This window comes from Jaminaea rosea (assembly GCF_003144245.1).
Source record: "Jaminaea rosea strain MCA 5214 unplaced genomic scaffold BDZ90scaffold_8, whole genome shotgun sequence".
NCBI lineage: Eukaryota > Fungi > Basidiomycota > Exobasidiomycetes > Microstromatales > Jaminaea > Jaminaea rosea.
The window spans coordinates 76,936-91,903 of NW_020289982.1; the positions used below are offsets into that span (position 1 = coordinate 76,936).

General features: G+C 59.4%; 5 protein-coding genes across 5 annotated transcripts; 3 read left to right on the forward strand and 2 right to left on the reverse strand.

Annotated features, from left to right (window-relative positions):
- Positions 1 to 664: 664 nt before the first annotated feature.
- Positions 665 to 6,364, forward strand: BDZ90DRAFT_232574 (hypothetical protein). The gene is made up of 2 exons (XM_025506306.1): positions 665 to 1,488; positions 1,560 to 6,364. Exons 1-2 carry the CDS (start codon positions 1,052 to 1,054, stop codon positions 6,154 to 6,156), a joined length of 5,034 nt encoding a protein of 1,677 aa, XP_025361606.1. The 5' UTR covers positions 665 to 1,051; the 3' UTR covers positions 6,157 to 6,364.
- Positions 6,365 to 6,645: 281 nt separating this feature from the next.
- On the forward strand, positions 6,646 to 8,167 carry BDZ90DRAFT_227304 (hypothetical protein; the record flags this gene model as incomplete). Its single annotated transcript, XM_025504750.1, has 5 exons — positions 6,646 to 6,875; positions 6,952 to 7,075; positions 7,149 to 7,250; positions 7,321 to 7,479; positions 7,565 to 8,167. The coding sequence occupies 5 exons, from the start codon at positions 6,646 to 6,648 to the stop codon at positions 8,165 to 8,167; spliced, it is 1,218 nt and encodes a 405-aa protein (XP_025361607.1).
- A 300-nt stretch (positions 8,168 to 8,467) lies between these two features.
- BDZ90DRAFT_213128 (oligosaccharide biosynthesis protein Alg14 like protein) lies at positions 8,468 to 9,157 on the reverse strand (the record flags this gene model as incomplete). The annotated part of the gene is made up of 2 exons (XM_025504156.1): positions 8,468 to 8,584; positions 8,657 to 9,157. Coding segments are annotated over 2 exons (618 nt in total), but the record flags the coding sequence as incomplete, so codon positions are not given.
- A 281-nt stretch (positions 9,158 to 9,438) lies between these two features.
- BDZ90DRAFT_232575 (ANTH-domain-containing protein) lies at positions 9,439 to 13,143 on the forward strand. Its single transcript, XM_025506307.1, has 5 exons — positions 9,439 to 9,590; positions 9,667 to 9,800; positions 9,881 to 10,238; positions 10,315 to 10,446; positions 10,519 to 13,143. Coding segments are annotated over exons 1-5 (3,144 nt in total). The 5' UTR covers positions 9,439 to 9,588; the 3' UTR covers positions 13,037 to 13,143.
- On the reverse strand, positions 13,086 to 14,904 carry BDZ90DRAFT_252917 (t-SNARE). The gene is made up of 5 exons (XM_025507776.1): positions 14,599 to 14,904; positions 14,153 to 14,500; positions 13,760 to 14,082; positions 13,435 to 13,671; positions 13,086 to 13,353 (listed from the first exon to the last, which is right to left on the reverse strand). Exons 1-5 carry the CDS (start codon positions 14,855 to 14,857, stop codon positions 13,312 to 13,314), a joined length of 1,209 nt encoding a protein of 402 aa, XP_025361610.1. The 5' UTR covers positions 14,858 to 14,904; the 3' UTR covers positions 13,086 to 13,311.
- Positions 14,905 to 14,968: the final 64 nt, after the last annotated feature.

Consider the following 14,968-nt stretch of genomic DNA (forward strand, 5'->3'; position numbering starts at 1 on the left):
ACCACACCACCATCATCGCGTCAAGCTTCAAGCTCCTCTGATCACTGTTGTCGTCGTGCCAACTTTGTACCTCTCTCTCTTCCACCGTGGTACGCGCTCGAAATGGGCCCGGCAGCTGTCGTGCCCGGCGTGAATTGTCTCTCGCACGCGAGGCTTGGTGAGCAAAGGGGGCGCCGACGCGACAGACCCCATCCAAGCCAGGCAGTCCGTCAACCCGGTCAGCAAGCAAGCAAGCCAGGGTCCAACTAAGCTCGGGCTTGGCGAGGCGACATCGAGGGGTGAGCGGTCTGAGGAGCAGAACAACAACAACAACAACAACAACCACAATATGATGGCGACCAGCATCAATTCCGTCGCGTCTTTGATACAATGCATTGCCATGCCGTGCCTCTACCCCTACCATGCCTTGCTTGCCTTGCTTGCGAGAACTCACTCATCGTACGGCACGATCCTGAGCGTGCGTCGTCGCTCGCCGTTAGCTCGCTGCTCAGGTGGACCCTCGCGACGCTCACTCACGCCTGACGTGCAGCTCAGGCTCAGGCTCTCAGCCGGCCAGCCAGCCAGCCTGCCCGCGTCCCTCCAGCCCGCGTGGCCGGCCAAGACGCGGGAGGCCTTTTTTCTGACGTCCCCGTTGCCCGTGCTCGCCGCATCGCCGCTCGTCGTGTCCGTTGTCCTCGCCGATGGTCAGTCACCCTTGACATCCGTACCTTGCCATCCTTACCACTTCGCCGCTGCCCCTTCTTTGCTTTCGACTTCACCCTCCTTACCTCTTCAAGCCCCTTTCGACTTCATCACAACGGACGGCAAAGGACGAAGTTGCCCTGGCCTTCAACGCGCTCAATCCCGCCGCGCCCTTTTTGCTCTTGCCCTCGCCCTTGACTCGTTGATTCGCTGAGCGAAGAAAGAAGTGGGGCTATCTCATCCCGCAACTCGCAAGCCGCAGCCCGTACTCGACGCCCTCGACGCCCACCTCATCAACAACGGCCCTCACCCTATCACTCCTACGCTCCGGCCGCCAATGAACCTTGACCGACTTTAGACCACCGCTGTCATGTCCTCATCTCGTGTCGAAGCCCACGATGAAGACGCTGTAGCCCGTCTGCACGCGAGGATGCTAGCTGCCAACTTCCAACCAGAGGTCGAAGACTACGACTCCCCGTCCTCGACCCACGACTATCACCAGCAGCAATGGAGCTACCAACCACACCTGCCCTCTTCCTCTTCTTCTTACCTTCTCCACCCTCGTGATGCCTCGCCCGTCATTGGGGGTGGTGGGTCAGCAGCGGCCGGCCCCTCGTCGAGGCGTGGTAGCCATGGTCCCGGAGCGAGCTGGCCTCGCACTAGAGATCTTTCAACCTCTTCTTCGGTGCCCTTTGGCGGAGCTTCGCGACGTGGAGAGCAGCGCAATTTCAGCGGCGCCATCTCCTCGCATCGTGCCCCCACGACAGCGTCACAACGTCATTTTCTTACTGTGATCCCGCCAGAGGAGTGCGTATGAGCGGCAGAAAGGCTGAATGCCGGGCTGCAAGCTGACCTCTATCTCCATCTGCCTGCGCTAGCTTCCCGAGCCATCCTCGCAGCCTCTCCGCCTCCTCAAGTCGCGAGCATAGCCGTCGTGGCACCCTCCTTCCCTTGTACCCAACTCTCAACGGCCAACTCTACGCCATCGCTCGCGAGTACGGCCTTCCCTCCATCGGCGGCCTAGCCATCTACCTCTGTGAAGACGCCGAGGGCAATTCGGGACCACGGATCGGCGAAGCATCTTGGCAGGCACTCTGGTCGGCCTACTTCGACGAGGAGCAACAGCAACAGCAACACTCCGAAGATTCGCCTCTGCCCTCCAGCCGCTTCCCTGCTTCACCCTTTCGCTCCCCTTCCTTCCAGCATGAGGCTCGATCTGCGTCGAGTCAACTTCGCTCGCCTGCTTTTCCTCCGTCGCAATCGAGAAGTGCTTCGCGCCGTATCCCAAGCTCAGGCAGCAGTGTCGGTCGAACATCACCGCTGCCCCCCACCAGCGAGGCAGACTACAGCGGTGCTCGACCGGGCTCGAGGTTGGCCGCTGCACTCCCTATCGTTGGTCGAGTCGAGTGGACCGTGGAAAGGCAGAGGGCAGCATGGTGGCCAGGCTGGGCAGGCGAGGCTTTAGAGTCAAGCAGCGACACGCCCAATCGTGCACAAGCTGCGCGCAGGACGAGGAGCCTCAAGCTTTCAAAGGGTCTCACGCCTGCCAAGCCGGACCTGCGCATCATCTCTGCGCCTGTACGAGGCAATTTGCAAGAGAGGAGCGAAGATGATGCCTCACCGCCAGCGCACACAGTCACGCCCTCAGAGCAGCAGAAGAGCAGTCGTCACGCTAGTCATGACAGTCGCGCCAGCCGCAACACACTCGGCAGCCGTAGCAGCGTCGTAGACCGCGGCGTCGAGCCGGCTCAGCCCTCATCGCCTCGTCATTGGAGGCCGACTGGCGGCAGCATACACTCGCAAAGCCAGCCTCTTGCTCACGCTACAAGTCAGCAGAGTATTCCCGCCGAAAACGCTACCTACGCCGGCTACTCTGTGCTACTCGGCGATGATGCGGACACGAAGAGGGATGCGGCACAGGAAGACGAGGACGGCGAAGATGAGGAAATTGAGGAGATAGATGACGATGCTGACCGCACACAGCGTCGCTCGAAGCCGGTGTCCCGCCACGTCAGCAAAGCCAGCATGGAGCTTCGTCGCCAGACTCAGGACGACTTCCCTGCTTCTGTCCGCAGCGATGCACGCACTGACCCGCGCAGCTCAATGCAGCGTCAGCCATTCGAGATTGTACCCGACTCGGACGAGAGCATGTGGCAGGCACTACGTGATGCCCCACCTCCTCCGGCTGATGATCACGGTGTGGACCTAGAAGAGCAGCCGCAACGCCACTTCCTTGGCGGGCGAGACGCGGGCCATGTCACCGACTGGATTCAGAGGACGGCGCAGAGCCCTGACTTGCTGCGGGATCGATCTGCGTTCGTGCAAGAAGACATTCAGCACGACCTTGACGGTCAGAGCGAAGTCGACGATGGAGAGGCAGCTGTGCCGCCCCAGGACGATGTCAAGGATGTCATGGAGCTCTGGGCAGCCACTGCAGCCGCGCCTGCTCCTTCTTCTCAAGCACAAGTAGCCCAAGTGTACGGCAACTCGCTCGCTGTCTCTCGACAAGCGTCGGCGCCACAACTCCTCAGCCCAATCGCGCTTGACGACATGGCTGCATTCGGCGGTGCGCCCCCTCAGCTTGGCAATCTGGCCAGCTCTGGCGCATCCAACTCAAGCTCCCTCCCTCATGAACAGCCGCAACAACCGAACGTCAACCTAACCGCCCTCAAGCCCCCTCAACCCCCTCGCTCGCCCGGAGATGCCAGCACACGCAGCAACTCGACCGAAGTCAGCGGCCTCGAAGATTTCGAACGAGCACTAGAGCTCCTCTCCCCCGTCGCCTCAGGAAACGGGCACGGCTCTCCATCCCTAGCAGCGCTACGTCTCGACAATGGCGGCAAGAAGATGTCCTCCCGAGATAGCTTGGCCGCTGCGCGTACCCTGTCTACTAGCGTAACCCCTTCGCCTCGATGGCTCCAGAAGAATCGTGGGTCCACGCAGGGCAACCAGCTGAGGCAGCGGGAGATCAGAGAGACAGGCAGCGCGGCTGGACGTCGTCCCTTCTCTAGCCCGGCAACGGCTGTTGCTCCTTCGCCTCAATTCCTCGCATCGGTCTCAGCTACGCCAGCCACGGTGGAGCGCACCCCTCGCAATGAGTCGGGCAAGTCCCTCGATGCAAGCTACGTCTTTCCGCCTGGACGCACAGTCATCCCGCCCGTCAGCTCGCCGCTGCGTGGGTTTGCAAGTCTCGAGGAGTCGCCGCAGCAACCGCTTGAGAAGCAGAGCGTAACAGGAGATGGCAGTCCGGGAGTGACGGCGCAGCAACAGGTTGATCACGATGAGCAGCCTTTGAATGACGGCGAGGCATCGAGATCGCCCTCCCTCGGCAAGCGCTCGCCAGTCAGCGATCGCCATTCGCCCACAATAGAGTCTATCAGAGAGGACGGAACTGGGGCGAGTGAGGTAGACGAAGTACCAGAGATTCGCGACAGCGCTTCCGCTGCCCCGTCAAGTCGAGCAGCCAGCATCATCGAGCATCACGCGGCAGAGCTCGACGACGAGGAAGAAAGATTCGCAGAAGAAACAGCTGCTGGCGGCATGACTGCTTCATCCTCATCCGCCTTCACTCTCGGCGCAGAAACGGACGCTCAGACGGAGGGTGAGGCCGATTTTGGCGACGACGTCACGCCAGACTACGACACGAGCCAAGCCAGTGCTCGCGGCATGGGACGCTCCACCCCGACGTACAGCCACGCCGACTCAACGCTTGATTCTTCGAGCCATGCACCACGATCCTACGGTCTGCAGTCCCCTACCCGTTCCCGCCACTCTGGGCAGCACGATGAGCAATCTGTCGTCATCTACGACTCGCCGGGCTCTGCGTCGTCTATTGCTACCGAGCTGCGCGATGAGAGGAGAGACTTTGGCGAGCCCGGCGAAGCCCAACCCCTGGACGAAGACCACACTGAGCAGCAGCAGCACTATCGTCAACTCGCCTCGTCTCCTCGCACCTCACATTCAAAGCCCGAGCCCGCTGCCCGCAGCTCGGACCCAGACACAACCGTGCAGCCCCTTCCTCCGCGCGTAGTCGACTTTGACCCGACTTTCAGCAGCCCAGCAACCATGCATCGCACCTCTCTCGACTCGCAACAATCTCGCGCAACTAGCTCGCCACAGGAGTCACATTTCTGGAAGCATACCGTTGTGGCGCCACCCAATGACCACGGATACGGTCACGAGGCGGCACCCTCGTCGACGTTCCCTCCTGGTACCCCGGTTAGCTATGCGAGCACTGAAGCCGCCGTCACGCCTGCGATGCACCATCTGCCCCGTGCGATCGACGGTCTCTCTCCGCAGTCCATCAGCGGCGGCGGGAGCGAGGAGAATGTTCCGCCTTCTATCTCGCGTATGATCCGCGGCCAGAGCTTCTCGGCTTCCTCCATTGCCGTCACGCCGGAGCGCCTCCTCACTCCCACAGATGAGCCTGAGCAGGCAGTCAGTGAGGAGCATTCCCACACGCCCGTAGCTAGGGTAGAGAATGTCTCACCCGCGCAAGAAGTCAAGCATGAGTCGGTTTCGGACGTCCGCCCCATGTCATATCAGTCGAGCGATGGGTGGAGCCAAGAGGATGGGCGGTATAGTCACTTCTACGATGAGCCGCTGCAAAGCGGATCCAACTCTGGTACCACATCCAATCTTTCGCGCCTCGGCGAGTATGGACCTGAGACGCCCTCCTTCTACCTCGAACAGCAGCTGGACAGCTCACGACCCACGAGCTTCCAGCCGAGCGACAAGGACGTAGAGAACAGGCGTAGTGGCTCTGATGGGGAGGGCATCGGTTTGGGTTTCTCTCCCGGCCCATCGCCTCTGGCCACTCAGCCGCCCTTCAACGAGCAACTCTCCGAGGCGCCAGCACCCCCAACCGACGTCTCGGACGACTTGGATGCGATGCTTTCCTCAATCAATGCGTTCAACAGCAGTGAACGTGGCTGGTCACGCCCCTCCTCGGCACGCAGCCGCGGTACCACCAGTCCTCACGCTCCAACGCAGCAGGACGGTCGCGCCCCCTCGCGGAACGTCTTTGAGGATCGTGACGTCGCCACCATGACGCAAAATACGCGGGAAGCGGTCCGCTCAGCTCTGACCAACAGCGAACGTTTCGCGCACGAAAGGGTACCCGCGCGCTCCTCCCTCACTTCCTCGAAGAGCATGACCAACCTGCAAGGCCTGTCGCACGCACAGGGGCTGGCAGCACGACGCTCCCTCTCCCCTCATCGGAGAGCGTCCATCGGTGAGCTCAAGCTGGCCGCCTTGAGCCCGAGGGCCGCTACGCTCTTCGCAACTTTGCCGCCATCTCCGAGCGTGCCTGAGCATGCATTCGCGGGTGCGGCGGCGGCGGCTGGGCAAATGCAGCCGATGAGTCCCTTGTCGACTACCGTTTTCGGAGAGAGGGCAACGAGGCCCGGCGTCGCGCCGTCTGAATCGGAGGAGGGCGGTGAAGGAGAGGATGATCGGCTCCTCGGGGCTCAATGATCAAGACAGGGCGAAATGAAGGGCGACAAAAATCGAGCGATTGTGGCTGCTCGGTGCTCGGTGCCAGGTACGGTACAAAGTCCCGGCGTGGGCACAACCATCATGTAACACAATTTCCGGCCGCCTTTATCGCTATTCGCTCCGCTTTCGCATTCGCAACTACTGCAGCCCTCTCAGCCTGCGCAATAGAGAACGTTCCACTCAGGAAGAGAGGGTCGTGAGAGCGTCGTGGGGCTGTGCCCTGATCACCGGTTGACGCGGGCCGTCATTGATAGCAAGGCAGCCGCGTCCGTTGCCGTGAGCCCGTCACCAATGGCATCGCCGCCCGTCGGTCAATCTTCGTGGGTCGCGGGCCGTCGAGACCGTGGCAGCATCGCTCGCACGTCTATATATGATCACGACGCATCGCCCGCTAACCCATCCTTAACTCTCCTTGAACCCCACCCTCCTTTGCAAACCTTGCACTCATCCCTATCACTGCCTTCACCCATGCTCGCTACCAAAGCCATCCTCGCCCTCGCTATCGGCGCAGGTGTCGCTGCTGCGGCTGACAAGCCAGCCAAGCACGCGCCTGCCGCCGCACCTGCCTCCAAGAACACACCTGCCTCTGGCACAAAGATTCCCACGGGTGTCAAGCTCAACGATGCAGATGCGAAGCCCTTCATGCTGGACAGCCACAGCTACAATGGCCTGAGGTCGGACGATCAGTTTGGCTATCTGTGAGTGCGAGCAAGCGATCCGTGCACGCGCACGCATGTACCCATGACTGACTTCTCTCCGTTTCCCACGCTTCAGCTTCACCCACTTCACGTCGACCGACGAGCAGGTGTACTGGCACCTCAGTGACGGCGATGACCCTCTCAACTTCTCGCCTCTAAACCACGCCAAGCCCATCCTGAGAAACAACTTGGGATCGAAGGTGAGCAGACGTGGTCGTGAGTTTAAATGGTGCCACGGTGTGCTGACCATCGAGTCTGGGTGCTCGTCAACAGGCCGCTCGTGACAGCTTCATATGCAAGAACGAGTTCACGGGCAAAACGTACCTGATCGCCAACAATCAGTCGCTCATCAGCCCACCTCAGGACTACCAGGCTGTGAGTGCGCCGCGCGTCCTATTCTACCGCCATGCTTCGTCGCTGACTCTTCGCCCTGCCACGTTGGCAGGCCTACATCCAGAATTACACCGGCATCGTCGTCTTCGAGGCCAAGAATGATCTGCTTACTGAGTGGTCGGCTCCTCACCTCTTGCCTATTGCACCCAAGGATAGCCTGCACGTCTTTGCGCCCGAGTGCATCAGCGACCCGGCCAAGAAGCAGGTCCTGGTGAGTGTTGTCATTCGCCGTGAACACCTTCAACCTCACCCGCTCCACCTCCCCTTTGCTGACGCCCGCTCTCTCACTGCAACAGATCCACTGGTCAGGTGCAACGGCCCGCGACCAGACTCAGCGCATCTACGGCGCGTACACTACCGACTTCCACTCGGCCGACAAGCCCTTCCTCTACTTCACCGACGGCCCCAATGGCGTAGGCGACATGACGCTGTTCAAGCTCAACTTCGCCAAGGACAATGCCAAGAACTCATCGTACGTCCGCTTCTACCGCAGCGACGCGGACAAGTATGCCGTGCGCGGCCAGATCAGTGACAATGGCCTCTTTGGCGCTTGGCGCGATATTCTCCCACTCAACAAGTCCGACCCCGTCACCATTGATCCCAACACGAACAATCAGGGCCCGCTCGTCTACAAGACGCACCGCAAGGACCAAGACGAGTTCCTCATCTGGGTCAAGGATGCCGGAGATGGGTACGAGGCCTACGAGACGGAGAATATCCGCATGCTTCCGTACACGCGTAAGACTGCTCCTTACTTCCCTCAGAACTTTGAGCAGGGCCAAGTTATTGGGCTTTGCCGCAAGCAGTACGATGCTATCAAGGCCAAATTCTACAACAGTGGTCGTCGTCGCCGCGGTATCAGGCTTGACGAGCTCGTCGGCTTGGCCGACGTGGCTTGAGTATGAATACTGCCCCGGGCTGGCGTCGGAGCGCGGGCCTCGCTGGGTCGAGGTGGTGATATCGTTGCTGCGCTCTGAGCTTCTTCTTCTTGTCGATCTTTGACCTTTCTCCTCTCCTATTGAATCAACACACAAATTGAATGCTATTTCTGCCTCACCAAATGAACTGCGGTGAGGACTGAGAATTCATCATGACATAGCAGGCGGCGGGGAGGTTTAGACTAGCCAGCCCCTACATTGCACGCCTCCTCCATGGCCTGAACCATCGTAAGATCTCTTCTTGACCTGCATCGTCTCCTCCCACTGTACGACAAAATCGTCGACGAATGGCCGCAGAATGCGAGCGGTGAGGGAGAGGGACTTGACACGGGCAAAGGATTCGACGTAAATGAGGCGAGGTGAGGGGAGAGATAAGATCTGTGCGTGGATGAACCAGATGATGGTCGATCAGTCATTCATCTCACATGGCTCTGATTCATGACAGCTCACCCTATTGACGTAGACTGCGGCTACGAGCGGTACGCATGTGCCTGGACCATTCATCAGGATGAGCTCTGGCGGAGCAGGTATTGAGGGATCCCTACTTCGGCTGAGATGAGGCAATACGAGTCGTCGAGCGCATGCTACGAAGCAGAGGATAGTGCTCAGCGGCGTGGACAGCCATGATTGATGGACGGCCCTAGCGCGAGGGAGGGCCACGATGGTATAGGCAGAGGCCTTCTCGCCAGCCCACTCTTGCTCGAACGCAATGGCTTTCGCTCGACTGAAGTCGTCCCCTGATGAAATGTAGTAGCTCCGCGACACGTATCGTTGTGGATCAAGGGAGCGCAGCAGCAGTAGAAGCTCGGTGGTGTGACCTCCTGATCCTAAGAAGAGAGCGGTTGGGCACTTGTCATCTGGCGAGCGGCGCCTGCGTGGCTGTCTTGAGCTCGAGGGCAGGACGGTGAATAGACGGACGCCCAATATGGTCGCGGCAAGGAGCAGAGCCAAAGCTGTCGTCCTGATGAGCGGCCACAGACTTGCCAGTAGGGACCACAAGGTTGGTAGAGCCATTGCTAGCTTGCCCAGCGCTTCTTGAGGAGCCCAGCTGCAAATCGGGAGGTGTTGAAGCCAAGCCACGCGCGTATGGCATGGCGGTGCTTCGACTGCTGAGCCGCTCTGACCTCGTGCCTGCACGCACCGCTGCCGCCGCCGCCGCCCCGCTCGCCGTCTCCACCCAAGGCAAGTAAGGCAGGCCAAAGCCACTCGGTCGCGGCCACTGATCCGTCCGGCTCATCGTTTCGCTCCATTCGTTCCATCACTGCGACTGCGACGGCGACGGCCTTGACGACAGCTTACGACCACTGAAATCGACGACTACCCAACTACTCCATTCAGATCATTCCTTAGGGCCTCGGTAGAGTGCCGCCACTGCCGTCACCATGTGAGTGAATCCCAGCATCACCCCCCTTCTCCCTACGTCCGTGCGCTCACCTCACCTTATCCTCATCCACCGCCAGGCCACGATTCGACGAGTCTATGCACCTGCCGACTCGGCCAGTCGACCGAGAAAAGGCAGAGAGGGAGCTCAATGACAACATCAAGAAGGCCACGAACGCAGACGAGACGGCTCCCAAGCAGAAGCACGTTAGGAGTGAGTGCAGTGCAGCACTTCCCAATCAGCTGACCATCAGCATTGACTGAGACTTCGCACCTTCTCCCACCGCTGCTCAGAATGTATGGTCTACACCTGGGACTACCATAGCTCTCAATCAGTCTGGACTGGCCTGCGTGTCCTCCCCATCCTCAACGATGAAGTGCAGACTTTCAAGGCGCTTATCCTCGTCCACAAGGTACTGCAAGAGGGCCACCCAATCGTGCTGCGCGAGGCTCAGGCTCAGATGGGTTGGTTTGAGACTTGCGCTCGTACAGTAGGAGGAGACAGTATGAAGGGCTATGCGCCGCTGATTAGGGCGTACGTACAATTCATCCTGGCGAAGCTGCGCTTCCATCGTCACCACAAGGAGTTCAATGGGTTGTTCGAATACGAAGAGTACATCTCACTCAAGAACATTGACAATCCTGATGAGGGGTCAGTAAAAGCATCACAGCTTGCACCGCCGTCATCGTCATGCTGACTCTTCTCTCCCCCTCGCATCCGCGTGCAGATACGAGACAATCATGGACCTCATGAACCTCCAAGATGGCATCGAGCAGTTCCAGAAGCTCGTCTTCGCTCACTTTCGTGGATCTGGCCACAATGAATGCCGTATCTCGGCGCTTGTGCCGCTAGTCAAGGAGTGAGTGCGGCAGCGTAGCCTGGGTGACAAAAATCGCAAAGCTCACCTGCCATCTCCTCGCCTTCGCGCCAGGTCGTACGGCATCTACAAGTTCCTTACCTCGATGCTGCGAGCCATGCATCGCCGTACAGATGCAATGGACGCCCTCGAGCCTCTGCGTGGCCGCTACAATGCCCAACACCACTCCTTGCGCCGCTTCTACTACGAGTGCGCCAACCTTAAGTTCCTCACCAGCCTCATCAACGTCCCCAAGCTCAACCATGACGCCCCGAACCTCTTCGACTCGCGAGACGAGCCTTCCCTCCCGCCTCGCAAGGCCAGCCCGAAGCCGCCAACCCCGCCGAGCGGCCCGTCCCAGTCTGAGATTGATGAGCAGGCTCGCATGCTGAAGGAATACGAGGACAAGCAGAAGGCACTCAAGGATGCCGAGGAGGCAGAGAAGCGCAGGCAGGCCGAGCTGCAAGCGAAACAGCAGCGGGACTTCGAAGAGCAGCAACGCCTTCAGGCAGAGCAGCAGCGTCTGGCACAGGAGCAGCTCATGCGCTCTCAGATGGACCAGATGGCTTCCGGGCGAGTAGCAGAGCTGGAGCGCGAGATTTTGGCAATGCGCGGGCAGTATGAGCGGGACCAACTTATGCTCGAGCAGTATGACCGCCGAGTCAAGGCGCTGGAGATGGAGTTGGCAACGATTGGGCAGAACGTCAATGCCCAGCTGGCAAGCAAGGACGACATGCTCCGCCAGCTGCAGGACCAGGTTCAGCTCTGGCGCAACAAGTACGAGGCCCTCGCCAAACTCTACTCGCAGCTGCGTACTGAGCATTTGGAGATGCTGGCCAAGTACAAGCAGATGCAGCTCAAGGCCGGCTCGGCGCAGGAGGCCATCGACAAGATGGAGCGAATGGAGCGCGACGTCAAGGCCAAGAACCTTGAGCTGGCTGACATGATTCGCGAGCGAGATCGCGCCCGCTTCGATCTGGACAGGATCAAGGCGAGCCAGAAGGAGGAGTTTGAGCGTCTCAAGCGCGACCTCATGTTCGCCAACGAGCGTGCAGAGGATGCTACCCGCGCCAAGAGCTCCGAGGTCTCATCCATGATGGCCACGCTGAATCGCCAGATTGCAGAGCTGGAGGACGAGCTCAGCAGCAAGCGCGGCAATACGGATGACCTGCTCAGCCAGCTACAGGCAAAGGACGATGAGATTGCACGTCTGCGAGAGGAGAAGGATGCGGAGATCATGATCATGCAAGAGGGGATGGACGCCACCATCAAACAGATGAACGACATGACCCTCGGCCAGACGGACAATGATGCTGCGGTCAATGCGCAGATTGACACTTTGATTTTGGACAACACCAAGAAGCTCAACGCTATCATTGATTCGATCCTGCAAGCCTGCGTGGAGAAGGTGGACGATGCCATCTACGAGTTGGAATCTCCTTCTTCCTCCGGCAACAACACCGCCACGCCCGAGTATGTGCTGTCGATGATCGAGAAGGGCAACAACGATGCGACGGAGTTCGCGTCGACGTTCAGCGCCTACCTTTCTCACGAGACTGGCGGTGAACACGTTGAGGTGATCAAGAAGGCCAATCAGCTCGCCCAAACGATCAGCGATGTGCTCGTATCGACAAAGGGCATCACCCGACTGGCGCAGAGCGACGATGCGGTCGAAAAGCTGGTGGGGACTGGTCGCACCTCGGGGGATGCACTGTTGCGCTTCTTCTCCAGCCTGCAGAGCTACCGCCTTGCCTCGGTCACGCCCAACCAGCGTCGTGACGTCGTTGCCCGCCAGGCCATGACTGCTCGCGAGGCCTTTGGTTCTCTCTCCGACGTGGTCGGCACCATGGTCAAGAGCGATGGCGCCCTGGCGAATGCGAATGGAGATATCGGGGACATCGTCGAGCGCGAAATGATGAACGCGGCCGCCGCCATCGACAAGGCTACGCAGCAGCTGCAAGCCCTCCTCTCTGCACCCAAGCAGCGCACAGGCGTCGACCTCAAAGTGCACGACGCCATCCTCGAGGCCTCTCTCGCCATCACCCGCGCCATCGCCGGGCTCATTAAAGCCGCTTCGGACTCGCAGCAGGAGATTGTCTCCAAGGGTCGTGGGACGTCTACTAACCAGCAGTTCTACAAGAAGAACAACCGATGGGTCGAGGGACTCGTTTCCGCTGCGCGCGCCTGTGCTTTTGCCACCACGATGCTCATCGAGGCGGCCGATGGCGTGCTGAGTGGGACGCACAGCTACGAGCAGCTCATCGTGTGCGCCAACGAGGTGTCGGCGAGCGTGGCACAGCTAGTCGCCGCTTCGCGCGTCAAGGCCGAGTTCATGTCTGCTACCCAGGACAGGTTGGAGAGGGCAGCCAAGGCCGTTACGGATGCGTGCAAGGCTCTCGTACGTCAGGTTCGAGCCATCCGTGGTGAGGAGGACAGTAGGGATGGGTTTGACTACTCTACATTGGCCGCGCATGAGTTCAAGGTGCAGGAGATGGAACAACAGGTCAAGGTCCTCGAGGCCGAGAGGGCTCTTCAGCAGGCGAGGCAGAAGTTGGGCAAGATGCGTCAGGCCGGATACCATGAGGTTGAGTGATGCGGTAAGGGATAGTGAGGGGAGGGAGGCAGGAGGAAGAGGATTGTATCTAAGTCTTATCTTTTTGTGCCGCATGGCAATGAAGGCTCTTTGCAGACTTGACCGAGAGGAGTGAGAATTGCGATGGACACCGGGTCCCGTGGCGTGGCGTGAAGATGGTATGCGTCATTGACAGGAGGGAAAGAGAGGCTTTGTCCATCGTACCGTACCGTGACACCAAAATGAGGAGACGCACGCTGCAAGCTCGCTTCCTGATACGACAATCGTCCTTGCCCTCATGACACCAAGATGAACAGCAGGAAGAAGACGATCAGAACCTGTCGGCACCAATGCAAACTCAGTAGGTGAGCCCAATCTGTTCCCCTCTCTCCCCTCTTTCCCAGCCTGCCCGTACTCACCCCAAAGATCTTCAACATCAACCATCTATTACTTGCCACGCTGTTGTAGTACTTGAGTAGTTCCCTCTGAGCTCCAGAGACATTATCCGCCACATCCATGATATTGTCGTCGATCCGCTGTACCGTCTCTCGTTGTTCGGCGACCATGTGAGCCAGCTGGGAGAAGATTTGTCCGAGCTCCGAGATGGTGGATTCGATCGACTCGATTGCTGTGCTGCGCTGTTGCATGTATTGGTTCTGTGTGCGTCGGGCAGAGGGAGGTATGAGGGAGGGGTGAGACTGACTGCTCTTTGCGAAGCGGGGTTTGAGCAATTGCGACACTCACCTCGCCATTCTCCATCAGCTGCATCTGCATGAACTGGTCAGACCTTCCCCCACCCATGTCCAGCGCGAGGAAATCGTCGCCTCCTCCCCCTCCTCCTGCCCCGCCAGAGCGGTCATCCGGCGGCAAAGCTTGGTATCCTCCTGCCCTCGTCGCGACTTGACCACCCTTGGCTTTTGGATCGTATCCATCATCTGCTCCCGCTGATGCCGGCTGAGAGCGACCCGCAGCTGCAGCAGCCGCTCCTCGTTGTCTCGTTGGGTTGTAGAGGGGCGAATCTGGTCGATGGAGGATTTGCGAGGACGGAGGTTGGCGAGAGCGAAGGACTAAGAATGTGTGAGCGTGAGCTTTGCGCTCCTCTCTTCAAGTAAGATGACCTCTCTAGCGCGGACTCACCTGAGTTGTCCCCTTGCTGCTGCATTCCTCCCGAAGGTCCACCTCCTTGCCCACCGTAGGCAAATTGCTCGGTCCTATCCCTGGCCATCTTCATATTCTGTGTTCTGACCTCGAGTACATCTTGAAATGCTGTAGTTGCACTCGCCAAGTTGCTTTGCAGGAGTGTGACGACGTTACTGCGGTGCTCTTCGAGTCGACCTTTCTTCTGCTGTTGTTGCTGAGCGCCTTTGGATTGGGCTTGCAGGTCTGCAAGCTGCCGATTGATGGCGGCTAGATCGTGCTTGATGATGTAGGTCAGCTCGCTGATCTCGACGGGTCGATCGTCGAAGAGGGACTTCTTCTTGGCCACTATCGTTGGAGGGAAGGGGGAAGGAGTGGTTGCAAGTCAGCTCGACGCCTCAGGCCTGGCTGAATGCTTCAATGTGTGGCGTGGCGACGCTACGCACGCTGTGCCAGTCTCGCAAGCTTAGCTGTCGTATCTGTGATGTCCTTGCCAATTGCAGCAGCCTTTATTGCGAATTCTCCCTTTGTTGGCTGCTTCTTTGCCGCGGCTGAGGACGATGCAGCTGCTGCTCCATTTGGATTGGCAGCGCTGCTGGCTGCCTTGAAGTGGTGTACATAGCTGCGTAGCTCGTTGGTCCTGTCCTTGAAGCTCGTATTCGATGAAGAGGAGCCTGCCGCAGAGTAGCCTGAATAGTAGGACATGATCGGCGGTGAGGCGAGGCGAGGCGATCGTGATGGTTGGGAAGCCGAGATGCGTGGAAAGCGGCCTGGCAAGAGAGAGCGACCGACTCCACTCGAGGCCAATCCAGCGGC

Coding starts and splice junctions, on each gene's coding strand:
- BDZ90DRAFT_232574 (XM_025506306.1), top strand. CDS start 1,052: ATGTCCTCATCTCGTGTCGAAGCCCACGATGAAGACGCTGTAGCCCGT. Junction 1,489..1,559: donor ACTGTGATCCCGCCAGAGGA/GTGCGTATGAGC, acceptor TGCCTGCGCTAG/CTTCCCGAGCCATCCTCGCA.
- BDZ90DRAFT_232575 (XM_025506307.1), top strand. Junction 9,801..9,880: donor CAAGCAGAAGCACGTTAGGA/GTGAGTGCAGTG, acceptor ACCGCTGCTCAG/AATGTATGGTCTACACCTGG. Junction 10,239..10,314: donor ATTGACAATCCTGATGAGGG/GTCAGTAAAAGC, acceptor ATCCGCGTGCAG/ATACGAGACAATCATGGACC.
- BDZ90DRAFT_252917 (XM_025507776.1), bottom strand. CDS start 14,857: ATGTCCTACTATTCAGGCTACTCTGCGGCAGGCTCCTCTTCATCGAAT. Junction 14,083..14,152: donor GCAGCAAGGGGACAACTCAG/GTGAGTCCGCGC, acceptor ACACATTCTTAG/TCCTTCGCTCTCGCCAACCT. Junction 13,354..13,434: donor TGATGTTGAAGATCTTTGGG/GTGAGTACGGGC, acceptor TGGTGCCGACAG/GTTCTGATCGTCTTCTTCCT.